The sequence below is a fragment of the Coffea eugenioides genome, chromosome 6, assembly GCF_003713205.1.
Source record: "Coffea eugenioides isolate CCC68of chromosome 6, Ceug_1.0, whole genome shotgun sequence".
NCBI lineage: Eukaryota > Viridiplantae > Streptophyta > Magnoliopsida > Gentianales > Rubiaceae > Coffea > Coffea eugenioides.
In genome coordinates this window covers 50,661,289-50,688,871 of record NC_040040.1, presented here as the reverse complement: position 1 = coordinate 50,688,871, position 27,583 = coordinate 50,661,289, and the positions used below count along the sequence as shown (strand labels likewise).

General features: G+C 34.4%; 1 protein-coding gene across 1 annotated transcript; it reads left to right on the top strand.

Annotated features, from left to right (window-relative positions):
* The first annotated feature begins 1,401 nt into the window (after window positions 1-1,401).
* LOC113774381 (probable leucine-rich repeat receptor-like protein kinase At5g49770) lies at window positions 1,402-27,583 on the top strand. The gene is made up of 13 exons (XM_027318925.1): window positions 1,402-1,486; window positions 1,911-2,034; window positions 2,176-2,247; window positions 2,399-2,473; window positions 2,571-2,642; window positions 2,784-2,945; window positions 3,029-3,103; window positions 3,179-3,250; window positions 26,751-26,822; window positions 26,936-27,004; window positions 27,110-27,184; window positions 27,270-27,341; window positions 27,445-27,583. The coding sequence occupies exons 1-13, from the start codon at window positions 1,402-1,404 to the stop codon at window positions 27,581-27,583; spliced, it is 1,164 nt and encodes a 387-aa protein (XP_027174726.1).

Sequence of the window (27,583 nt, the reverse complement as noted above, 5' to 3'; positions counted from 1 at the left end):
AGGCCATCCCAACCTAGACATCGTATATTGATAGAGCATCAAGCAAGGGTGTGGAGTCAGACCCCTCCTAATCAGCCCTACGGAGGAAGAATTGGCTTGCGCCTTGAGGTTCGACTTCAGGGCTTCCAATAACGAGTCCGAGTATGAAGCTCTTTCATTAAAACTCTCACTCTGTCCATACATGACCTAAGTTGTTTGGTCGCGCATGGTCCTATCTTTTCGTGCAAATATATGAACTATTTGGAAGTCAGTTCGCGCGCTAACCCAGGGTCTGCTCGCGCAAGTGTATTTAAATAGCATGATAAGAAAGACATGAATGAAAAATTTTGCTAAGTATAGAAGAAACAAAGGTCTATTCATTCGACAAGAGTCTACTTACAAAGGAGGAGTTCATACAAAAAACGAACTGGTCCTACTCAGTTCGGTCTTACGAGTTATTCGAGCAAGGGCCGCAATCGTGGAATCTGGGTCTCATACCGAACTGACTCTTCGCCAAGAAACTTGGTCCAGACTCATGCGACTTTTCGATGACTCTAGACTCAAAGGGGGGCTAGTGTAGTGGGGCAAATTTCCCAGTAGCCACATGTCAGTTCGGACATGATGACCTGTCAGCTCGGCCAACCAATCTACGGATACTGTGATATGGCAGCTCGGGCAGAGCAGCTCGGAGTAGAGGGAGGTCAGTTCGGCCGTAGCCGCCGCCTCTCCATGAAGTGGGCCTGATGGGCCGCCGCCTCCGGATCTTTAGGGGTGTCATATGAAACCCTAGAAGGACTCCGAACCCTAAGGGGACTTTGACTCCTATATGGAAACTACTACCCATTAAGCCTATATATACAGCACCATAAGACGACACAAGGTACACCATCTACAGTTCTCTCTACTGTTGTTCTACTCTTGAGCTCTACTGACTTGACCATCGGAGTTATTCCGGGGACTCTAGTCCCGCCGTTGTTCTTTCTTCGCAGCTCAGGCTGCTCGGTCTTCCCCTGTCAGCTCAGCAGCTCCCGACCAGCTCGGCATCAGCTGGCCAGCTCGGGGAACTAGCCCCGTCTGCCCATTTCCAGGTCGGCTCGTTCACCTAACCAGCTCGCCAGCTCGCTCCCACTCAGCTCGCTCAACCCGTCGCAGCTCAGCTCGGATCTTGTTTTTGCCAGCCGCATCACCGACCATGAAATCTTCATTTTTATCTTGAGGTAATTAGCCCTTCTTTTTTGTGTTAACATGGTTTATTCGGCTAAAGAAATGCTAAGGCCTGGTGTACCTGCATATATAAAAAATGCGAACATGTATCCTGAATTTTCCTATATAAGGCCATGCCACCATGCAACCAAGCACAAAACATTGTAGTAAACACTAAACATCTCTGCTTTGCTATTAGTCTGAAAAAAGTTCGGAGTCATGGCTTTCGTTCGGATGCTACTTTGCTTCCTGGTCTTGTCTGCAGGATTTCATGCAATCACATCCGAGACTAACCCCAGTGATGGTAATTAAGTGCTATATGAAATTTTCGCACATGGTTATCTAATTAAACAAATATATGTAGAATAGTTCATTTCTAATTTTTCGAACTGGCAAACAGGTGCAGTGAAAGAATTCTGACATTATAGTTCCTTAATAGCCATTTTCCACAAATTTCCATCTTTTGAATTGTGTGAATAATGACTCTGAGAAATGTCACTTATGCACATAGACATGTGTCGTGTTATAGCCTTTTTTTTGCTAGTTTTAATCATGAAAGGTATAATCTAAACGAATCAATCCATTTGCAACTGGACTTGAAGTACTAGACCAGGCAATATATAAAATATACTTCTGTGTGGTACGAGAATTGTTGTTCATTAGATATATAGGACTGAAAAACTCGGCAAATGTTATTAATTTTTACAAGTTGAAATGCCTTATTGTAGTTGCAGCACTTCAATCTTTCAAAGAAAAGTTGCAAAACACTCCACCGAGTTGGAGCAATGGGGATGATCCTTGTGGAGCAAAGTGGGATGGAGTTACCTGCAGCAGCACGAGGGTGACTTCATTGTAAGCAAATTGAATATTTTATGACTTCCAATAGATCAAAAATAAATTAAAAGTCTGGAAAGAATGTAAACAATTTTTTCATCATTTTGTATATTTTGATTCCATAACTAATTGTTTACCAACTAATGTTTTACTCACCAGGAAATTGTCATCAAAAGGACTAGTTGGGGAGCTGAGTGCTGACATCGGTGAACTCACTGAATTGACATCCCTGTGAGCTTTCCATCTTTCCTCCTGCAAAATTAAGATCAGAATAATATCTTGTTTCGTACACTAATTTCGACATGGAATTAAGTTTCAAGTTATAAGCACTTCTTTATGCAACCTGATTCATCTTTCTCAAGTTTTTCTTGATTATTTTCAGGGATCTGTCATTCAACCAAGGACTTTGCGGTTCCCTCACTCCTCATATAGGAGATCTACAAAAGTTGGAAACATTGTAAGCTCCTACAAGATGTGCTCCTTGTTTTCTGAGCATCCCTTTCATAACTTGAAAATTCTTTATAATTTTACTTACTGTCTTCTTTATTTCCTAGAATCTTACAAGGATGTAGCTTCACTGGCACTTTGCCTCCTGAGTTGGGAAACCTTGGGCAGTTGTCCTTTCTGTATGATCTGCCACAATCTTTTTCAATGATATTTTCTTGCATTGATAGTCTTGCTATATAACTATCCTTTCTTGCATTGATAGTCTTGCACTCTTGCTATATAACTATCCTCTTCCACTTCTGATCTTGCACTGATAATAGATCGTTGAGAGGAAATAACTTCACTGGTGAGATACCATTTAGTTTGGGAAATATCACCAAATTGCAATGGCTCGACCTAGCTGATAATCAGTTGACAGGATCTATCCCTGTTTCAACATCAACATCTCCAGGATTGGACCATCTTAAAAATGCTAAACAACTGTGAGTAAAATCTGAACCTCAAATCACTTCTTTTTGCTATTTGTCCTTGTTTCGACAATTGTCTCATTATTATGGCTTTACAGCATTTTTAGCAAAAACCAGCTATCTGGTCCAATCCCTCCCGAACTTTTCAGCTCTGACATGGTCCTAACACAAGTGTAAGTTACTAGCCATTCTCCAATCATACCATCCTCCAAGAACTATTCCTGATAGTTTGTGCCATTGGACGACAGAATGTTTGATAAAAATCAATTCAGTGGAGAAATTCCTTCTAGTATTGGACTAGTACAAACAATTCTCACACTGTAAGTAAAACTTACCATTTTCTTTTTGAGAATATTTAGGTTCTGTTAGTTTCTTAATTCGTTTTTGGAGACGTATTACAGACGTCTAGATGGAAATTCCCTCGTTGGCAACATCCCTTCAAACGTTAACGAACTGAAGAATCTCATGTTGCTGTGGGTATTTTTTCTTTAAATTCAATTAATCATCTATTTGACAATGATGAGAGCTGGCACTAAAGGTCCTACCTCTTACAAAACTTGCAGGGAATTACAAAACAATAAGCTATCTGGTCCATTGCCAAACTTAGCTGGATTGAATAACCTTTTTCGCTTGTAAGGAACAAACAGAGATTTTCTGCAATCCAATTCTTCATACCGTCACAACATTGAGATTTTGTTAAACTTATTCACAAATTCTCTTCACAGGGACTTCAGCAACAACTCTTTTCAAAAATCCGAAGCTCCAACCTGGCTTTCAGCCTTACCTTCTGTTATACCAAATGCAGCGGAACAGAAGAACAAACAAGAACAAGCAAGAACAACTTTGGAGGAAATCAGATTTTATTAGGGTTCTAATCGGAATAGTTTACAGACCAAATATACGGTGTATATATATATATAACCAAAACGGACTGAACCCAAAAATAGGTCCAAAAACAAGATTCAAAATAAAACAGACACGGTAGCTAATATGTACCGTAAGCTTCGGGGGCGTTGCCCCTGAACCCCCACCGGGGGCAACGCTGCCCCCCGGGCACCCCAGCCGGGGCGCGTCGCCCCTGGACCCCCGACTCGATGACCGGGCAACGAGACCCCCGAACAGCTCGGCGAAGGTCAAAAACCTGATTCAAGGCATCTCAACACCATCTCTTAATATACAGTAAGATTCGGGAGTTCAAGGACAAATTCTACAGTTTTTTGGCCTTCTGTATTCATCCTAGTTTAACTTGTTTGGTGCTCAGGATTATTGACAACGGACCATTTTATGGATTGGTTCCCACAGACATCTTCAACTTGCCACGGATTGTTGTAGTGTAAGCAAGAACAATCCCTCATATGTGTGAAATTCTGAAAATCAATTCAATGAAATCAAATGGATTCTTAACTCCAAATTGTCGGGTTTCCTTATGTCAAACTTTTACAGGAGTCTGAGGAGCAATGCATTTAGTGGCACATTACATCTCAGTAGCAACATCAACCGTGGACTTCAACTCGTCCGTTTGGAGAACAATGGCATATCCTCTATAACAGTTGATTCAACATTCAAGCAGACATTTAGGTAAGATAGATACCTGTTCTTGAGTTCCCTCGATTTTACTCTGTTTTCCTTTTCTATTGGCATTCATGATCTCTTCATTTTTATGCTCAACAGCTTGTCTGGAAATCCAGTTTGCAGTTTTGCTCAGGCCAATGTCACAACGTTCTGTCAAGCACCATCGACTGAGCCTTGAGTAATGAATAATGAGGCTAGCTCCCAGCAGAAAAGCCTCCTACCAAAAATGTTGACTTTACATTTTCACTGCAACTCTTTAAAAAACACTTCCAACATGTGTTGGATCAGTAGACCAAGTATGATTCTGAAGTAATTCTTGGTTTTTATCAATGTCTACTTGGTATTAATTATGGAAATGGAATAAAATGTATCAGCTTCTAAAATTCTTGTTCTTCTCTGTTTTTAGATGACAATTTAGCTAATATGTTTGCTACTGTTTCTTTATGGAAGCATAACCATCATATAGCTGCTTCAAAAACTACAAGCGCTAAAAGGCGTCAATTATATCTTAATCAACAAAGAGGAAATAAAGCAGCCATATGTTAGATTACGACAGGATCATGCATGCATTCACAATAACAGCCAAACTAGCAAAAACAAGAAATCATCTCAACTATCATTCCGATTCCCGCCCCTACCTAGCAGAAATTGTAAAACATTTAGTTCTCATTGGAATTTAGGCTATAAATAACTCCTCTTTTCTACGTCTATATCCACTAGGAAGGAGCGCGTGCTGAACATCTATGATTTAGCAATTATCATCTTCAGACTTTGGTCAACTTCAGATATTTTTTTCCTTTTGTCTGAAAATAGCTATATAACCAACGCTCAATTTAATCATTATAATACCTCATTTTGGTTCAGTTTCATTAGGTAACTCTTCAATAGTATTGTTAATCCACCCTTTATTATTAAACCAGTTGTGAATTAAATTATGAATATATTCAATCTTGAATAACAATTAGAGAAGTTTGGATTGTAAATTATTTGAGATATTTTTACCGTAGTACTTTTTGTGATGTGATGTATATGAGATAAAAAGGTAATTGGGAAGATAAAAAGGTGTGTTGAAAATTGTAATGATGATGTAAGCAAATAAATTTTGACAAATAATCCTCTATCCAAACAAACACCATATATTGAATTGTGGATGCAATATTTGTAAAAATTATTGGAAGAGCCAGATTCCAGAGCAAAAGCTCAAAGGAGCTGAGTTGTAGATGATTGGCTTAGTCTATACATTTTTCTCGCCCATGGAAAACTATACAAAGGTATATATACTATAAAATGAGGTTTCATCTTGAAACAGTTATGGCTAAGCTACAGTTCATAAGTATAAAGCCGAATCAATTGATCCAAAAACATATTCTGATATTCTCTGCCCAAAAACTAAACAGAAAATCACTACTATGATTAGACTTTATGTGTAGCTGCGTTCAAACTTTAATTCTTCTTCTAGAATTCTGTAGGTTTTTCTCTATTCTAAAAACATATTGATTTCCGATAATGAAAGCAACTGCTGTATTTTACTACAGTGCACACAATAAAAATTTGAGTAAATTACTAAGAACCCCATGTGGTGTCATCTATTGCCACATAGTCCCCTAATGTTTCAAAATATCTACTTCACCCCCTATGGTTTCATGTAAACTAGAAATTTAATGAAAATAGCCTATGTAACGTCATTAATTGAAACATTAGCATTGCCCTTGCTTAAATATTACATCAAATGAAGACTTAACCATCTTGTACAAAATCATAGAGGAATTATATGAATAAATACAAAAATCACAAAGAGATAAAGTGGATATTTATGCAAATTATAACGGAGTGAAATGGATGTTATGATTTCATCACATGCACTTTTGGAGTGCGTGTGATCTAATCGCCATAATTGATTATTTATTCTGCCAATTTTTCATTTTACATAAAACCATAGGGGAGTAATGTGGCTATTTTGAAACTTTAGGGGGTCATCTGACATTATGCAAAATTACAAGGAGATTTTAGGTAATTTACCCTAAAAATTTTATTGGTTTTTTCACCACCCGTAAACTTTAGTTTTGGTAATGAAAGCTCTTGAGGTGTGTGTGTGTGTGTGTGTGTGTGTGGTGTGTGTAAAGAAAAATGAAAAAATTAAAGTAGTATAAAAAATCTCATTATATACACTAATTTGGACAAACAAATGTTCCAACCAATGGTAAAAAGATTTCTAATTAGGAAGGCCTCTATTAAGCCTAATCTCAGATCCGCTCTAATAAGCCCATTCTCTAATAGTGAGATGGTTTGGGCAAAATAGCGACATTTGGATTTAAGAACTGGTTTATCTTTTGTATGTATTTATAGAGTATTATCAATTTTCAAGATCCGATTAAGCTGGTAAACACATTAGCAACCATGCATGAAGTTTTTTGTTTGACTCTCAATTTTTCTCTTTCCCCTTCCCTATTTCAAAGTTTGCCATCTCCCTTTGGGGGGACAAAAGTGCTATCATTAGTTGAAAATATGATGATTATAGAACTATCAAATCATACAAGAAGAGTTTTTCCCACCCTATATTTAAAGTTCATAAAGAGAATTAATTGGTTTGTGGGACTTGGCAACGATAAAATCTAATAAATTTCGTTATACAGAATTCTTCAACATCGTTATTAACTGAATTAGTTGATTTTTTTTTTCCGACAACACAAGTTACTTTATATGATCACAAAGTTATCATCTTTAGTTGCCTCTTTTAACCTAAAGTATTATTAATTTAATACTTTTACAAAATTATACCTTAAGGAAAGTTCAAAAATCATAATCTATTTTTCACTTGTTAGTATATTTTATGATATCATAAATTAACAATCAATTAAAGGATTTCAATATAGAAGGGCAATGTTGTAACTTTATGTTGATATTGTAATAATTTAGACCAATAGAAAAGTAAGAGTGGAATAATTAAAGGTTATTTGGAATACCAAAAACTAAAAATAAAAGAACCAAAGTGATTTCATTATCACTATTATTACTATATAAAAAGTATCATGAGTCTTGGCACTTTAGAGTGCAAGTGTAAGTATTGTTGTGATATTAATTTTTGCTATCCAATTATGCCGATATTAATTGATGATTGAAGATTCATATTATGCTCTTTTTAATCTATTATGATGATTAAAATTCATTATATCGTATTTATTGGTTTAGAAGAAAATAAGAATTCATTGTTACTATTATTATTATTGCAATATAAAAAGTACCATGAATTTTGGCACTTTGGAGTGTAACTATAAGCATTGTCGTTATCTTAGTTTTTATTATTCTAATTATGCCCTTATTAATTGATGATTGAAGTTTCATATGATGCTCTTTTTAGTTTTTAATTTATTCTGATGATTAAAAATTCATTATATCATATCTATTGATTTAAAAGAAAATAACGGTTGTTAAAAAGACAAAATTTTAAGCATTAGAAACTAAATTGTATTTGGTCTTTATTTTTTGTTCAAATTACCCCTCTCCCTAATAATTAGATTTATTGCATTTCAATAATAGCAATAATTGTAGTAGTTCAGAAAAAAAAAGGTAAAAAATAAACCAAAACATAACATTTCAAACCAATGTGCCTCTTTGCATTCTATTTTTAGTTTTTTATTTCCAATAAAAATTCTTAATTAGTCATGGCCTAATTAAATTTTCAAATCTTCAAAAATATTACTATTTATGCCAAAACAAGTTGCTCTTAGGACAATAAAATCATTTTCATTTGTGCTTTATATTAGATTGTGTCCAAAAAATTTAAAAATAAAATAAAACAAAACAAAAAAAAAAGAAAAACTCAATTATCTCTACCAATGAAATTTCAATTCTCCAAAAAAAAAAAAGCAGTTAGACAGAAAATTGTATGTGTGGTGGATCATTTATATTCCATTGTTAATAGAAATAGTACACCAAATAATACAAAGAGTTCAACTTCAAAGAATATATAAAGTGTGTTTGGATTGTAAGTTATTTGAGATATTTTTACTGTAGCATTTTTTGTGATGTGATGTATGTGAGATAAAAAGGTAATTGGGAAGATAAAAAGATGTATTGGAAATTGTAATGGTGATGTAAGCAAATATATTTGGGTAAATAACTTACAATTCAAACACACTCATCTCTTCATTTTTCAAAAAGCGCTACATATAACTTCTTATTGAGAAATTCCTTCAAGCAACTGACAAATTTAACTTATGTAACATGAAAAATAATAATGGTAGAGCATGCAACTGATATTTATGCAAATAATTATTTTTTTATTTTATTTTATTTTTACCCGTCCATACCTAACTGTTAGACACAAAATTCGAATTCTGAACCTGACATCCAAGAGAACCCTAAGAGTTCTCTTCTAACCACTGGACCAACCTCAGTGATTCACAAACAACTAACATTTGTTTAACATGCACATTCATGTCATCCAACTCCAAAAGAAAAATAAAAAAATTGTTTATATATCTAATTAAAAATAAAAAAAAACTTAGTGGTATTATCATAATTTATTTATCTTGGAAAAAACCAAAAGAAGTAATTAGAAGTATCAACATTATAAGTACCATTCAAAATATTGATACCTTTATCAATCATTTCATATTTGATCAAATCTTTGTCTTTTAAATGTTAATTTTTCATCTTCTTTAATAATTGTCCTTACAAGTCTAATTCCAATTGAGAATGCCAAAAATCCACTGGTTGCCTTAAAAGCATGAAATTCCATTATTATAAATTGAAAGAGACCGAATGTATCATCATTTATTTCTGGAGATTTTATATGAATTTATAGATAAAACATTTTGTGAACCTTTTTTTTTTGGCTTTTAAAATAACAGTTTTAAGGACAATTAATTAAAGAAGATGAAAACTTAAATAAAAAAAATATGGAGAGGGTTGAGTTGGGTGGAAAGGCAGGTAGGGTTATAAGTAGGAGATTCTGAATTCAAAACCTCCCACTTATTGAAAAAATAAAAAATATGAAAATAGAAAAAATATGAAAATGTTAAATATGTTTAAAAATTTTCACAAACAAATTTTAATATGCAAGAAATATTATAATTTGTAATATTATAATCACATACAAAACACGTGAGCAATTCATAGCTTAGAGGCTTAATGAAACATTAATTGCATAAGTTGGCATGGCATGTATTCATAGCAACAAAACTGATAAGTGACTAATTTACGCTATATTTGAATGATATTTTATGCTATTTTTAGTCACTTTGGCTATATTATAGGAAGAAAATGGATCATTTTGGCTATAATTAGTGTTAAATGCTCTTAAGTGTTTAAATGAGGTTTTTGTTATTTTTTACTTGCATTTTGTCCATAATTTGTATAGAAGTTGAGAATATACTTCATTTAGATGAAAAGGAAGTTGACAGCTTTGACACATTTTCGTATTTTGGCTATAACTTGAACTACAATAATCGGATTGAGATGATTCTTGAACCATTTGAAGATAAGAGATAGATCTACAATGTTTATGAAGACATCGAAATCCAGTTTGAAGGTTTTCCAGGTCAAAAGGCCGAATTACAGTAGCCAATTTCTATGGTTGAAACTGAAACAAGGCATTGAGCAGTCAAGGGTTTTTCAATCATTTCTCATCCTACAGAAATCCAAATGAGGTGATTCTTGATGCATTGAAAAGCTAACTCAAAGAGCTATAAGTTTTACATTTTGGTGAAGAGTTAATTCAGCTTCTATCATCAAGAAAAGTTCAGTTGAAGTTGAGGCAAAATTGGAGCAACATTGAAGACTGAACAGAAATTGCAAAGAAAGGCAGGGGGAACAATCCGACCAATAATCCGGCCGTATTATGGCCGGATTATTGGCCGGATTCTGGTTAGAAATGGCTGCTCTCCACTTGCACAACTTGTTTCCTCCTCCAATAATTCACAACTATTGATGGACGTGTGACAACCACTTTACAGCTGTAAAAAGGATGTTTGAAGCCTCATTTCTTGACTAAATTCATCTATATATAGCCGTGGACTTGCAAGATTCAAGAGAGCTTGGAGAGTACAAGACATACCACAAAAATGTAGTTCTTACATTTTCTTAGTGTTAGGTTAGTATAGTATAGGATAGTTTAACTAGTAGTTCATCCTTCTTGTTTATTAGCTAGACAAAGATGAAGAAGGCAAGGAAAGAGCTCTGTGACAAGGGTTACTTTTCATTTCCAACTTTTTATCTTTTGTACTTGATTCTAAGTTTAGTTAATATACAAGTGATAGGGTATTAATTTGTAGTACTTTTATTGTTAATTTTCCCCTTTGTTCTTACCAAATATTGTTTTAATTATTAACATATACTTATATTTGATATTTGGCTTGAATTACAGGAGGTGGAGCAGAAAAATGCTAAAAAAGTGGCCTTCTTGAGAAATATTCAATACGTGGGGAGCTTCCAAAAAGATCCACAACCATGGCCCCACAATTGTGCTACAACGGAGCCCTTTTCCTAGGGAGGCTGGACTCTCTTTTCTCTTCTTCTGCTGGGCAGCCGCAAAGCAGGAGGCTTTTTAGATAGGGAACTAGATAGAAAATAGGATAGTAGACAATTAGGACCATCGTTGAGTGACTTTTCCCCTTTCGTCTCTTAGTAGCTTTGTCTTCCCGCATGTCAGGAACAATTAGAAGATTTAACCATTCTATGCAGTTTTCATTTCCTTTCATTATTTGAACGAATTGAACTCTCAAAAATCAGCGACAAAGGCCGCAATTACTTCTGCAATTTCGCGTGGGTCTTTCTTATTGGGGATGAACTAAATTCTCTTTTCTAGTCAAGAAACAACGGAGGTCTTGGTTCATCTAAAAATTGTGAGATCGATTTAATTTTATCTTTTCCTCTTATTTATTGGTATTTGCATATTTCCTGATTGCAGTGCTTATGATTATTTAATTAATTGATTGTTTTGGATCCGAATAATGAGTTAATTTAATAATCTATTGTCAATTGGGGTATTAAATCCGTAATTGTTTAATTGCCTCGAAATAGTGACAACTGGCATGGTTAGGTTTGTGTCAGGGGAATACGCAGACTAATCTAAAATAACCCTGGTAGTGCGTTATTTGGTTAGAATAGGGCTCCTATAATACGTAAGGCAATTGAAGAATTAAATCTTATGAGCGTACCTAGGATTATTTCTCAATTAGAGTAGTGATTAACGGGCATACCTTAACACCGACACAGTAAGGAGGGGTTGATTGTCATCGCTTGTTTGACAGTTATAACCTATTTATTAGTAAATAATTGGAATTGCTTGTGCATCAATGATCAATTAGGTGAACCATTGTTGAAGTTATTTCTTGGCTTGACCTTTAATTATTATTACTCTGATTTTAGTGAATTGTCATTTAATTTTTAGTTGGCTATTTCATTTTTAGTTAAACTGCTTTAATTGTCATCCTTTATACAAAAACATCCCCCGTGTTACTTTGGATTTCAAAAGAGACAAATATCCCCAATCCCTGAGAATACGACCCTATTTGCCCTGTTTACAAATTAATAATTATTTGTGAAAAAGCTATCCCATTCGGGTATATCGGATCAAGCAAACTCTTCGGGAGTAGGGTGAATCAAGTAACCCATTGCACACCTAGAGTCCCTATTCCAGTACTTGGAATCGGGTTTTGGTTACTTTAATTGGCAATTAGGTTTATTTTTATTATTGCACAGGCATCGACAACCTGTCAACAAGTTTTGGATTCTATGTTTATAATGTATTTCTAAAATTTATGTCTTGGGTTTGGTTGAACTTTCTATGATTGTTAGTGTTTACTATTTGGCAATTTGATGCTATTATTTTGAGCAAATTATCTAGCACTTTAGCTCTTTAAATCATGATTAACTTGGTACCATTAATTGTGATTATCTAAAGGTGTTGTTTCTTCAACGAAAATTGAGATTTAACACTAGTTCAAGAAGTGCGAAACCTAGGACGTACACTCACGAGAGTAGAGGTGCACATTTGTGACTTTAGTGATTCATTTCGTGTAATTTTATAGAAGAAATGAACTTGTAACTAATTTCATAACCACGAGAGTAGGTATGGATTAGTTATAAGTATAGTTAATTCACTATGAAAGTAGGTTTCACATACATAAGGAAATTACGTCATAACTAGCCAAGATAGTAGTACTCAATGATCCAAAAATAACACTTATATGAGTAGTTAGGAATACCATAACCTAAGGAGCTTTCATTTGCTATTTTCGTGCATAAGTTTAACATAGTTTTATTTCTTTTAAGTCATTGATCGTCTAAATAATAGAGAAATTTTAGTAATGCCGGTAGTTGTTCAATCTTCCTCATGGATCGACTCGATATATACCCTTACTACTAGTTGACATGTATACTTACAGTCAAAACGGGTATAAATTGGACTTAAACTTATACTTATACTAAAATCCCATCAAGAACTTTGGGCAATTCTTGTTATAATCTTCAGGAAATGTGCGTAAGTTTATGACAACCGGGGTATTACTCTCGGATCTTCCAGATTGCATTAAATACTTCCTGCAGACTTGACGGGCGCCTTCGATCATCATTTAGTTTCTTAATAATCTGTTGCTAGGTCAAAAAAATTTCTTTCCCTTTCTCTTGATCATTTTGACGTAGTATCAAGTAACAAAGTTTTTTATCATTGTTCCACTAAGCTCTGATCAATTTCTAAATTCCATTGATTTGTTCTTTGGCTTTTGTCGATGAAAAATAACCCACCATGATGTTTACTTGTTTGTAGAGTACTAATGAAATTTTCTGTGTGGAATACAGAAAAGTCAAGAGTTAGATTAAACAAGCTATCCATGATGGTCGGTTAGAATGATTGCAGTTTCCAGCACACCAATAGGGAAGTATACACATATGCCGACTATACTCTGTTTTCTAGTTTGTATTTGTTATGAACATCTCTTTCTTGGGTGACAGGGAATTGATATAACATAAGTTGTCAGCTTACTGTTAGTAACTATAAGGCACACTTCTCAAGTGACCCTATATAAGGTGATGCCATGATCCATGCAATGCAACCAAAACTAGCACATCAAACATCTTCAAGTTTCAGTTGCAGGAATTTTTCTGCCATGGCAGTCATTAAGCTACTAATCTGCTGCCTACTCTTGTCTGCAAGATGTAGTTTAATCTCCTCTGAGACCGACCCTGGAGATAGTAAAGTGCCATTATAATTTTAATGGTCACTTTTCATGCTTCTTTTTGAGTTCATATTACTGGCATACACATTAAAACAAGTAAATGAACCAACTCCAGAGCAGCAAATGCCATACATGAGTTTGCTGCTAAATTCGAGCAAGCATGCTAGTGACTGTTACCTGGATAAATTCCAAACAGAACTTGGTGATGGCTTATCCCTTGAGATATGACTGGGTAAAACTAATGAACTGTTAACATGATCATTTGCTGCGGAATACTGACAAATGATAAAAGAAAACAGCCATCATAGGAAAAGGATGTTGAATAGATAAACATCAAAAGAAACCCTCCAAAATTCTTGTCTACTGTAAAAGCATTGTTTTTCAATTCATTGATTATATCTTTATTTCATCTGTCATTTCTTTTACTAGTCATGTATCTTGGTGTTTGTCTATCATGTGACTTGATAAACCACAAACCACAAGAAGAGACAAAAAAAAAAAAAAAAAAAAAAAAAAAAAAGAAGAAGAAGAAGAAAAGAAGAAAGTGTGGAAAAAATACACCAAAAAATCATACACAAGATGCTAGGAGTATAATCATGTGCTCGTAAATTTATGCATGTATGTTGAAGCTCATGGAAAATTATTTTAGCTCATATATATTCTCAAAACCGATTTTCGGTAACTTCATTGTGTAAAGAAATTATGGGTGTCTGGGATAGAAAATTTTGATTTTGGACACAAAATTTGGCACTTTTTAATCTGAGGCATTACACATCCAAGACGAGATGCATGTTTTTTGTCATACCAAAGAAGCCACATGACTGATTCACTGAATCAAGTTTCTTTTAGGACCAATTCTAACCTACAGCCTATAATACTCATACGAAAGCAACTGACCAAGAAAAAACATTCATTAGCAGACCAAAAAGCAAAACATGAACCAAAAATACAAACATTATCTTGCAGTAGAGAATTGGTTTTTCTTAATGAATGTATCCATCTCATTCTTTTTAATTTGTTCCATATTATTTGCATGTAAACTAGCCAAAATAAATGAAAAGAATCCATTATAGCCTAATCTTCTACAGTTTGAAATCCTATTTTATAAGCACATTTCGAGCACACTATGATCAATTGAGTAAGAAAATCATAGTCATTATTAGCAGCCGTTATTGTAATACCAGACTGAAAATGGGGTAGCCAATTTATTAGTGCTCCAATACCTAAAATATTAGTATCTATTAATCTTTTTTATTATTTCAGATATGGGACACGAAGTGCGACAATTTATGAGCAAGGATAATTAATTTTGCAGATTTAGCCCCTCCCTACAAGATATTGTACTTCCATTGGAATTTAGAATAATATTTAATTATGAAACCAAATAAAATGAGTCTTTTCATATCCATTGATTCTTGACTTTAACCAAAACATTTGTATGGGTGTGATTAATTTTAAAATCCATTTGTCGCTAAAAATACTTGCGAAATCCCCCCAAATAAAAATTGTGCATTATTTATTACCTCTGGGTCGGCAACTGTAAGACGCAATTAACTGGGTCACAAGCAGCCCAAACTGGGTTGCGCTAATGCGGCCCAAGTGTAAACTATCAATTTCAAATTTCAAAAGACAATGAACAGCCCATTTCAAAAGAACGCCATCACAACTTAATATCTCTCAAATGCTGTTAATCAATTGACTTTTACCTCACCAAAGGTAGGGAGGCCTAATTAACGACCATCCATTCTTATCTCTCCTTAGATGAGATCATAAAAGGCATTAATCTTTTAAGTAAACCCTTTGGGTTATGTACATTCTTTTTTCAGAAGCAGATATTTTTACTTTTGTTACTCATGGTTTGCCTAGTTAGCCATTAACCTTGACAGTAATCTGCGGGGAAAGGAAAACTTCTGTTTATAACTTGTAAAAAAGGCACATGATAGGTATGTTTGGCCATCAAGATTTGCAAAAAAAAAATTTCAAATTTTGTTCTGCTTACACATAAACACAATTTCCAACCACTTTTTTATCTCACATATATTACATTACAAAAAGTACTACAATAATTATTTCAAATAAATATTTCAAAAAAAATGATTCGTGGCAGTTGCTTGCCAATCTTAAATAACAACAATTGTAATTTGCTTTTTACTTATATTTACAAAGTGATTTATCAAACAAATAATAATAACCATAGTGATATTGTATGGGAAAAACTGAGCACTTGAAACTTTAAATTGGATTTTGGTTCCTACTCTCATTAGGGCAGCAAGTGAGACAAACCACTCATGAGCGATTTGGTCAAATCTCGACTCGAACACGGCCAACATTGAACTCAAGTCTAATTCAAGCAAACCAAGTCGAGTTCTAACTCGAGCACAATAAAAAAAATAGTTTGTTAACTCGTCAGTCGCTTGATTATATTTTTTTATATTTTTTATTTTAATAATGAAATTACACATATCTATAATATTTTATAATTTTTTTAAAAAATTTACTATTTTTTATCTTTTAAAAATAAAATAATTATTTTTTATTTTTTCAAGGTCGAGTAGGCTCAAACTCGAGCTCGACTTGACTCGAATTTGAGGTCAAGTTTAAGTTCTAGTTTTACATTAAGAGTTCGTCAAGTTCGAGCTTGAGTTTGAACTTGATAAAACTGAGGCTCGATTCGATTCGATTCAATTACGCTAAAACTTGATTCGACTCAACTTGTCTACAACTTTTGTACAGGCTAAACTGGAAGTTGAATTCGAACGTCCATAGTACATACCACCCGTTATATAGAGTTTTGACAGTTATACTAGACATCCCAAAATCTGGCCTTATTTCTAGTGGAACATTCTCTTTGTTTTGTCCTTAACTTTTGTCAATGAAAGGAACAAACTCATCTGGCTTACTTTGGTGTATACTCGTGTACACAATTTTGGGAAAGTACATATAAACAAAACAAACACAAAAAATTTAGTGATTTCAATTCCTACAAATAAATTTGTTTTCTAGTTTCGATTGGTTACTTCACATCTATTTCATTATCAGTGTCCACATGAAGTGAATATTATGATCAGGTTTGTTGTTTTGTCCGAGACTTCCCATGCGATCCTATATAAGAACAGCCCATAATATACGGGAAGCAAGCAAAGATAGCCTAAACATCTTAATCGGTTGTTGAAGGAAGTCTTCAGTCATGGCAGCAATCCGTCTACTACTCTGCTATCTGATCTTCTCTGAAGCATATCATTCAATTTCCTCGGAGACAGACCCCATTGATGGTAAAGTAGCTTTAATTTTGGGCCCCTTATCTTAACTCAAAGCATCGTATAAGATTTACGCCATTTTATGTTCGTACACGAGATCAAGTGAGACGTATTGTTTCTGTGTAAATTTAGTTTCATATTTTTGAACCATTTCACCGTGTTTGACTGGAGCTAGAATTGGATAATTTGTTTTGGTAATCTGTGATAATTAAACATCAATTTTTAGCCTTCTAGATGAAAGTTGATTGACTTAACTTTCACAAGTTCTAGTTAATGCTTACTGCTGGAATATATAGTATCAGGTGTGTCCAAAAAGTTCTAGTTTCAGGACTACAAGACAATCAAGGGCTACTGTAACTAAAGAAATGGCTTCTTGCAGCTGCAGTACTTCTCTCATTTAGAGAACAGTGGCAAAATACTCCTCCAAGCTGGAGTACGTCAGCTGATCCTTGTGGAGCTCCCTGGGAAGGTGTCACCTGCAGCAACTCGAGGGTGACAGGATTGTAAGCAAAATTTGTCTTGACCTTCATCAATATCATTGATTATTGCAATTTAATTCCTTTTTTATTTCCTATTTTTCTTTTATAGATCTGAATCTTGATACTCATTAACTTATCAGGTAGACAGAATCCTTGTAACTTCATTGATGTAGCTCAAGTTTTTGAATGTGTTGCAGGCATCTTTCTTTTAATCGGAAACTTTCAGGTTTACTCACTCCACAGATTGGAGATCTAAAAAAGCTAGAGACCTTGTAAGATGCAGTAGGATTTGAATGTTGTTGTGCTATAGCATTCTTGTTTAAGCTTACAATTCTTGTCCACGCATTAAAGAGATATTACATTTTTTGTTAATTATTTTCTTTCTGTTATTAGAATCCTACAGCATTGTAGCTTCACTGGTTGGATTCCACGTTCTTTGGGTAACCTTGCAGAATTATCCTTTCTGTAAGACCTCAAGACAAAGCATTTTCAACATATATTGTAACTTACAGGAAGTTATGATCTTATAAATTTCATCTGCTACTTTCTTAAACAGTTCTCTGAGTGGCAATAACTTCACCGGATGGATACCACGTTCTTTGGGTGCTCTCAGCAAGTTGCAATGGCTTGACTTGTCAGATAATCAGTTGACAGGATATATTCCGGTATCAACGCACTTCCTTCCAGGATTGGACCTTCTTCATAATTTGAAAGAGTTGTAAGTATAATTGATCTCTGAAGTCTTTCATTTTCCTTGTTTTCTGGTTTTTCCTTTGAATTGTTTAATTTTATTTGCCTGACAGGATTCTTAGTAGGAACAAACTATCTGGGAAAATCCCAGAAAAGCTTTTCCGTTCTAATATGGCATTAACACAAGTGTAAGTCAAGATCCACTCGTCAATAGTAGCATCCATTCATCCGATGCTGCTTCAACCCTAAAGTCTATGGTTTCTGCTTTTGTATGACAGATTACTGGATGAAAATGAATTGACTGGAGAAATCCCTTCTACACTAGGACTAGTTCGGACACTTCAATCTCTGTACGTGAAGCTTTTATCCCTTTTTCTTTGGCACAATGCTTAATCTACATGCATTCAATCTTCCTTCTAGGACTTCATTCTACATTCTGTTTCTGAAGTTAAGCGTGTCATGTTTTCCACATCCTCTGATGCAGACATCTGGGTGGGAATTCTCTGAATGGCAGTGTTCCATCAAATATTAACAATTTGATAAATCTTCTTGGCTTGTGAGTATTGCTTCAAGAGACAACAGAAGTTGTATTATTCATTTGATATTTTTATATATGGTTAAACCTGAAGTTCATCACAATGTTCTTGCAGGGACATACAAAACAACAAGTTAACTGGCCGACTTCCAAACTTATCTGGAATGAATTCCTTACTTCGAGTGTAAGATATGTGTGTCGAAACAATTTCACATTCTCCTGTGATATCAAGCTTTCCTGGTTACGTACACTTACTAGGGCAACTTTATTTCATATCTTTCTCTTCTCAGGGACTTGAGCAACAACTCTTTCGAGGAAACTGAAGCTCCAGCTTGGCTATCAACCTTACCATCGCTTGGAATTTTGTTAGTATACTATTTTGTTCACAAAATATTTATCAGTTTTAAGCCTTCTCTGATCAATATCAACGTCAAATTTAAACGTGGTGCTCAGGATTATCGACAATGGACCACTTAAAGGATTGGTGCCAAGAAACCTTTTTGCTTCACCTCGTCTTGTTGTTGTGTAAGTTTTAAGTGCCAGCATTCTATGCACAATTCTGTGAACTACCTATAATACAATCCAGAAAAAGAGGATCTTAAATACTAAAGCATTGTTTTTTTGTTTCTAAAACTTTTGCAGGAGTTTGAGGAACAATGCATTCAATGGAAAATTACGCATTGATAGGAATATCAACCATCAAATTCAATCTATTGACTTGGGGAACAATAGAATATCTTCCATATCTATCGACTCAGAATTCAACAATACACTAGTGTAAGACTCTCTTCGTGATTTCCATTAAAATAGGTGAAAATTAATCTGGCTTCTTCCTTTCTTCCCATTTCTAATGCATCCATTTCATGTACAACAGCTTGACTGGGAACCCGGTATGTAGCTCTTCTCCTGCAAAAGCAACAAATTTCTGTCGGGCTGAGTAACAACCTGCAAAACCTGGAGAAACTACAGCAAAGCTTGCAAAATCCTCCAATATCTTTTGGAGATTCTTCTTGCACTGCAGCTTCTTACAAAGCTTCAAGATATTGGCTCATTGCATCCTCTTTGATTTTGAAGAAATCAATGTTTTAGTTTATCGTAATTTTCCTATTCAATGTCTTCTAGTTTGAATTTCATGAGATAAGACTGTATCCAGATTCCTGCATTAATGTTTAAATGCTTGTGTGTTTATGTGTGTTGAAATATTCTCATTTCTCAGTCAAATTAATACAGGTTGAATATTTTCTCCACGAGTAATCGAACTGAAAAGCTACCACCAAAAGAGCTGCTTCGGCTTAGCAACCCCAACCCTCCCCCCCCCCCCCCCCCCCCCCCCCCGGCTCTCCTTCTCAACCTTATAAAAGAAAAAAGAGCTGCTTCATGGGCTAATACATTTCAAGCTTAATCCTAACTCAACTGAAGATTTCAATTAAATGACAGCATAAGCCTCAACAGATATGTGCAAAAGCCACACAATCCCATCAATACTCAAGAAAAGGGAATGAAAAGCAAGTTGAGTGAGAAGACAAAGAAGAAAATGACAATGAAGCCAAAAAGATACCAAATTAAATCAAGAAGACTTTACCTGCATGTAACCTTTTGTTCCAACTTTTCAAGTTTTGTTGTACTTCTCATGATCTTTAATTTCGCTGACTTGATTCGCGCTTTGGTTTTCTAGTCCTTTCTCCTTAGCCAATTGACAAACTTTTCTTGTTTACAAGGTTGGCTAGGCGGAACAAACTATAAAACCTTATAAACGTTGACGTCTGAATTAAAGTAATTAATCATCTATCACAAACGTGGAAAATTAAACTGATGCTACTATTCAAGAGGTGATGCCATAATGCAGCAAAGATTGTAGTAGGCATAGCACACTGATTTGACAGGAGCAAGCAGCAATGGCAATCATCAACTCTATGCTCTACTTTATGTCCGTATCTATAGAATTTATTGTTAGCTTCTGTCAAACTGATCCCATGATGGTAACAACGTAAAAGTCTTACACTATGTCAGCATTTTTCTGGCACAAACACAATTTTCTTTAAGTTAACAAAAGTCAGGCAACTGCCGCCGGCCATTTGGTCCAGTGGTCATCACCCTCTTTAGTGGTGCTGGAGGTCAGGAGTTCAACCCTTGCCTCCTTCAAATTTGTCACAATATATGGCTGGTCTTAGTTGACCATCTCCCCTTGTCCCTTTTTCCTAGATTAGGCTAGTTTAGGTTATAAGACATCTATCGTTACAGACAAAAAAAAAAAAAACGAAAGTCATTCAACTAGTTTGGACTCCCTTGGTCTAGTTGGGTCTGTATACCCACTAGTCCCTACAACAGCCTCCTTAGGCTCCCCTCCCCCTTAGATTAGGATAGAGTAGGTTATACACATGTATCGTTGCTGAAAAAAAAAAAATTCAACTGGTTTGGACAAAAAAACACAATTTTCTTTAATCCTAGCAACGCCTTGTGCTAATCCCACAAATCTGCATCTCCAATCGACTTGCGTTTAGCAATGTCAAAGCATTAACCAAGGGCTAATACGAATTCCGTGCCTCTAATGCTCCAATAAATCTCTGCCAGACTCAACCACCAGCATCACTGTTCGGATATGCCAATTTTTCTTATAGATTTTATTAAATTGTATTTGATATTAAAATAATTTAGTTAGTGCTAAATAAGTTTTGTTGTTAGGAAATTTATTAATCGAAAATCATGTTTAGTGAGTTGATAAATGAAAAGTATAAAGTTAATTTTTAACTCTTAGTACAAGTCTCTCATAAGTCTTTTTTTTTTTTTTTTTTTTTGAAACACTATGGTGTGTTGTTGCTTAATTTATGCCCCAAAAATCAACAATCACTTAGTAGAAATTTAATAGGATAGGAAAGACTTTTAATTCTCATGCAAAATTCTACTATAGATATATCATCATAAGTATGAGGGACAACTTGAAAAGCTCGTAATAGTGAGTAGAAAAATTTATATCCTTTAACTGCATCTGGATTCTCACTTTGATCACTATACTCAAAATTGGAACACTTTAGTTCCTAAATTATATTTTAATTGACACTTTAGCCCCCGCACTCTAAATTTGGACACTCTAGTCCAAGACTACACCTTGATTTCTGCTAATTAATCCTTAAACTCCTTTCTTTATTTCCATTTTGGGATTTTTTGGTTATTGTTTAATCTGATTGTCCTTTTAAGCTCTTAGAAAATGCAATCATGCTGCTCTACATTTCTAGCATTCCGTTAGTTTTAGAGATTTGGTTAACAAATTTACTTAAATGGAATGATTTTTATAAACGAGGGATTAAGTGTTACAATTTATAATTTAAGGATCAAAATAGGAATTGAGATATAGTGGCAGGTTTAAAATGAAATTAACCTGAAAAAACTATGACGAACTCTGAACCAAAATGCACATTATATGACTGATTTAACAAGACACAGTTCAGATTTGCCGATTATGAACCATTTCATGGAATTGTTCCCCAGAGCCTGTTCTCTTCACCTGGGATTTTTTTTTTTTGTAGGTGTAACACCTACAATCAAAATTTTTCAACTTCAAGATCAAACTTTCATTCTACTTATCTATTATATTTTCTATGAATAATGCATTAATTCAGCCAGATATTATATACTGGTCCGAACATTAACCCTCTACTTTACACTGTTGATTAACTGAAGAACAGCGTATCTTCAACAATCATTGATTCCGAATTCAAGCAGACACTAATGCAAGACAGATCACGGATTCTACTTCCTAAGTCACTTTGCATGATATTACTTACATAAAATTTACTTACATAAAGTTTAAATTTTTCTCAACTATTATCACAGACGTTTAGTTGGTTTATACCAACAAAATTAACGCGTACAATAAGATTACAGTAGTGTGTACGTCAAATCATGTAAGAAGTAAAGCAACCACAAAACCAGATCAAACCAGAACTTTACCTGCCCTAGCTTTGCATATACAATCTTTCTTGTTTAAGATTTGTTATATATAACTACTCAAATTGGTTTTTAAGTCATCTAATTTTTAGAACTAGCTTATTTGTCTCGCTAAGCTATCTTTACAAGTTTATTCTTTATTTTTTGCTTCAATTTTTATTCTACAAGTCTCAACTTTTTAATATTTTAATCTTCATGGATCAGTCGTGAATTAAATTATGAATATGTTCAATCTTCAATGACGTCGTTAAACCATTATTGAATTGTGGTGCAACATTCGTAAAAATTCCTGTACGAGCCAGATTTCAGAGCAAAGTCCCAAAAGAGCTGAGTTGTAAATGATTGGCTTAGTCCATAGATGTAAAGCCGATGGAAAACTATACACTAGAGTTCACAGGTGTATGGCCAAACCAATTGATCCAAAAAGATAGTTTGATATCCCCAACCCAAAAACAAAACAGAAAATCACTACTATGATTGAAGGCAGTTGCTTTCAAACTTTAATTCTTCTTCTAGAATTCTGTTGGTTTTTTCCTACCCTACAAACATTAATTTTTGGTAACAAAAGCAGCTCCTGTATTTTTCTGCCTTGCATGTAATAAAGTTGCTGTTGGTTTTTTCCCTACTTTGTAAACTTTAGTTTTTGGTAATGAAAGCTCCTGATGTATAGATAGATCCAAAAAATTTTGTCTTACAAACAAAAAATAAAAAATAAAAAAATCATATATATATATATATATATAATAAAGTCGTATTCGCATTCTTATTGCTTCATGTTTTCTCTTTTCTACGTCGCTTAATGATACGGCAAGTAGTTTCAACACGCTCTATAAAATGACCTACTATCTTCCATCTTTCTCTTCTTTTGCCTTTGTTTTCTCTTTCCTACATGGCTTACGTACTTTAAGCAACTTAAATTAAGATAAAACTACTTTTAATATTCTTATCAATATTTCTTTATATCCTTATCAATTCTTATTTCTTATGCCTATACTACATATAGCCTCTAATATATGAATTTCAAGCATCAAATTCATGGTTAGGTATTTGCAATGCAAGCAGTTGGCACATTAAAGCATCGGTTTTGGATTTCCATTCCTCTTGATTATCAGATACATCTTCCTTCAATACACTAAGACAGGTTATAAGAATATTTTATATTACAATGCGCACATAGAAATATACTTAAGACATGTTATAATAGATTATACATTAAGTTTGTATTTTATATCGACATTTTTATAAAATTGACTGAATAGTTTATTATTTTTCGACGATTCCCGTTCAACGAATGGGTACAAAACTAGTTAAAGTATAATTTGGACAAGCATATGATCCGATGAAAGGTAACAAGATTCCTATTTTAAGTAGGCATCTACTATGCCTAATCCCATTCTTTAATAAGACCATTCTCTAATGCTGAGATGGTTTGGGTACAAAAGCTATAGTTGGATTTACGAAATGGTTTATATTTTGTATGAATTGATAAAATGTTATCAATTTCCAAAATTCAACTAAACTAGTAAACACATTAGCAACCATGTATAGAGTTCTTAGTTCGACTCTCAAACTTTCTCTTTTCTCCTTTTCCATTTATCATTAGTTGAAAATACGATGGTTATAGAACTATCAAATCATACAAGAAGAGTTTCTTTTTACAACTAAAATTCATAAAGAGAATTTGTACCAAAAAAAGTTCATAAAGAGAATTAATTGGTCAATGGATCTTGGCAACGATAAAATCTAGTAAATTTCATTATATAGACTTCTGCGCCATTGTTATTAACGGTATTGGTGTGTGTTGATTTCTTTCGACAATACAAGTTACTTTGTGTATGATGATAGAGTTACCAGCTTTAGTTGACTTTTTAACCCAAAGTATTATTTTTTTAATTGATTTTACAATTTATACCTTAAGAAAAGTTCTAAAATCATAATCTATGTATGACTTATTAGTATATTTTATGATATTTCATCAATTAGCAATCAATGAAAGGATTTCAATATAGAAGGGAGATGTTGTAACTTTATGTGGATATTGTAGTAAGTTGGACCATAAGAAAAAGTAAGAGTGGAGTGCCTAAAGGTTATTTTGGAATACCAAAAATTAACAATAAAAGAACCAAGTAATTTACTTAATTTGGGCTTAAATCATATAAACAAAGATTAATTAGAGGCTTAATGAAACACTAATTGCATAAGTTGGCATGGCATCTATTCAAAGCAACAGAACTTTGGGCAATTGTAGTTTTAATCTTCAGGAAATGTGTGTATCATCATTTAGTTTCTTAATAAACTCTTGCTAGGTCAAAAAAAAAAATTTTTTCCCTTCTTTTTTCATTTTGACGTAGTATCAAGTTACAAAGTTTGTTATCATTATTCCAGCAGCAACTTCTAAATTACATCGGTTTGTTCTTTGGCTTTTGTCAATGAAAGTAACCCACCATGATGTTTACTTACTATTGAAATTTTCTGTGTAGAATATAGAAAAGTTAAGAGTTTGATTAAAAATATTATCCATGATAATCAGAAAGAACGATGGCAATTTCCAGCACACCAATGGGGAAGTATGTATGCCGACTTTGCTTTATTTGTTACTAACAACTCTTTCGGGGGTTACAGAGAATTTGATGTAACATAATTTGTCAGTTTATTGTTAGCAACGATATGGTATACTTCTCAAGTGATCCTATATAAGGTCATACCATAGTTCATGCAATGCAAGCAAAACTAGCACATTAAACATCTTCAAGTTTCAGTTGCAGGAATTTTTCAGCCATGGCAGTCATCAAGCTACTAATCTGCTGCCTACTCTTGTCTGCAGGATGTAGTTTAATCTTCTCTGAGACCGACCCTGGAGATGGTAAAGTGCCATTATTCTTCAGTTGAGTTTATAGATTGATGCATGCATTTTCTTTACTAACTAGAGCAAATGGCAAAGTGCAGCTGCAGTGCTGTGCTCTTTGAGAGAACATTGGCATAATACACCAGCAAGCTGGAGCGAGTCGGATGATCCTTGTGGTGGATTGTGGGAAGGAGTCACCTGCATCAACTCAAGAGTGACTGGATTGTAAGCAAATTATATTATTTCAGCTCAGAATCCCAATAAGACAGAACCAGAAGTGGTTATGGAATACGGTTACAATTAGCATGATCAGGTACTAATATTGATCGATTATGTTTTTCAGGTATCGCTCTTTTAACAAGGAACTTTCAGGTTGCATAATTCCACAGATAGGAGAATTGCAAAAGCTGAAGACTTTGTAAGATTCAGCAGAATGCCACTTGTGTTCTATGGCAATCCCTTTTCTAGTTTATAGTTCTTATCTTGAGATAAGCTGAACAGAGAGAAAACCTAATTATTGATTCTTTTTCTATTGTCTAGAGTTCTTGAAGAATGTAGCTTCACTGGGACCTTACCAGAAGAGTTGGGGAATCTAGAGGAATTGTCCTTTCTGTAAGAACTTCAAACACAGTACTCTAGTTTTCAGTGATTTTGTCATGCAAGATTCATCCTATTATAATTTCGCCTTTATCACTTGCTTTTCCAGATCACTTAATGGCAATAACTTTACCGGAGAAATTCCACCTTCCTTGGGTAATCTTAGCAAACTAACATGGCTCAACCTAGCAGATAATCACCTGACAGGATCCATCCCTGTATCAACCTACGGAATTCCAGGATTGGACCTCCTTCATAATCTAAAACACTTGTTAGTAAAATTTGATTTCTGAAACCACTTTGTGCCTTTTCTACTAATTCCCTTGGTTATCAACTGTCTTGTTTCTATGACAATCCAGGGTGCTTAGTGGAAACCAGCTATCAGGTCCAATTCCGCAGAAACTATTCAGTTCTAATATGGTATTCAACAAAATGTAAGTATGATATCTCCCACTTGAAAAATATCACACATGCACTGGTTGTTACTCTTCACTGTCTTATCCTTTTAAATGACAGATTACTTAGCGGAAATCAATTAAATGGACAGCTTCCTTCTACAATAGGGCTTGTTCAGACACTTAAAACTCTGTATGTGAACTTTTCTACATCATCCTTTGCATCCTGTTACAAGACTCAAAAATCTTGACATTTTGATCTTCTTTAGGGCTCTTCTTTTGTGTTTTAAAGTATAGATCCACTTCTATTGTTTACTCTATTACAGATTTCTTGGCGAAAACTCCCTAACTGGAAGGATTCCATCAAATATCAACAACCTGACAAATCTCATTGCCCTGTGAGTACTTCAGTTTAACTCAACAAGGCTGGCTTAGTTAATTACATAATATCCATGACCCATCAAACTGCTTATAATCTTTCAATATATAATGTTTTATTTCATTCTTGTAGGGACATGCCAAACAATAAGCTGTCTGGACCATTACCAAACTTATCCGGAATGAATTCCCTCCTTCGTGTGTAAGAACTACCTTCAGAATTTCCATCATCCAACTCAATTTATCTCTCCCTAGCCCCCAGTTTTCTGGATTACAACACAAGAGTTGGCCTATTATTCATTAACAGGGAATTGAGCAACAACTCTTTCGAGGAGTCGGAAGCTCCAGCTTGGTTTTCAACCTTGCCTTCTTTAAACATTTTGTAAGTTCACAAATGGCATAACTACAGGAAATAGGTTTTAACTTTTCTGATCCGTACCATATGAAAGTTTTAACACGACTCTCAGGAATATCGACAATGGATCACTTCGTGGATCATTGCCCCCAACCCTTTTCGGCTTGCCTGATCTTGCAGTAGTGTAAGTTTGGTAACTCAATTTAGCAACCCCATATATTTTTGCAATCTGGATAGGACTTTAAAGGCTAAAGCTCTGCATTTTCTTTTTCTCAAACTTTTTGCAGGAGTCTGAGGAATAACGCATTCAATGGAACTTTGTTTATTGGTAGCAACATCAACCAAAATATTCTGGGTGTTGATTTGGAGAACAATGGCATATCCTCAATATCAATTGATCCTGTGTTCAAAAGTACACTAAAGTGA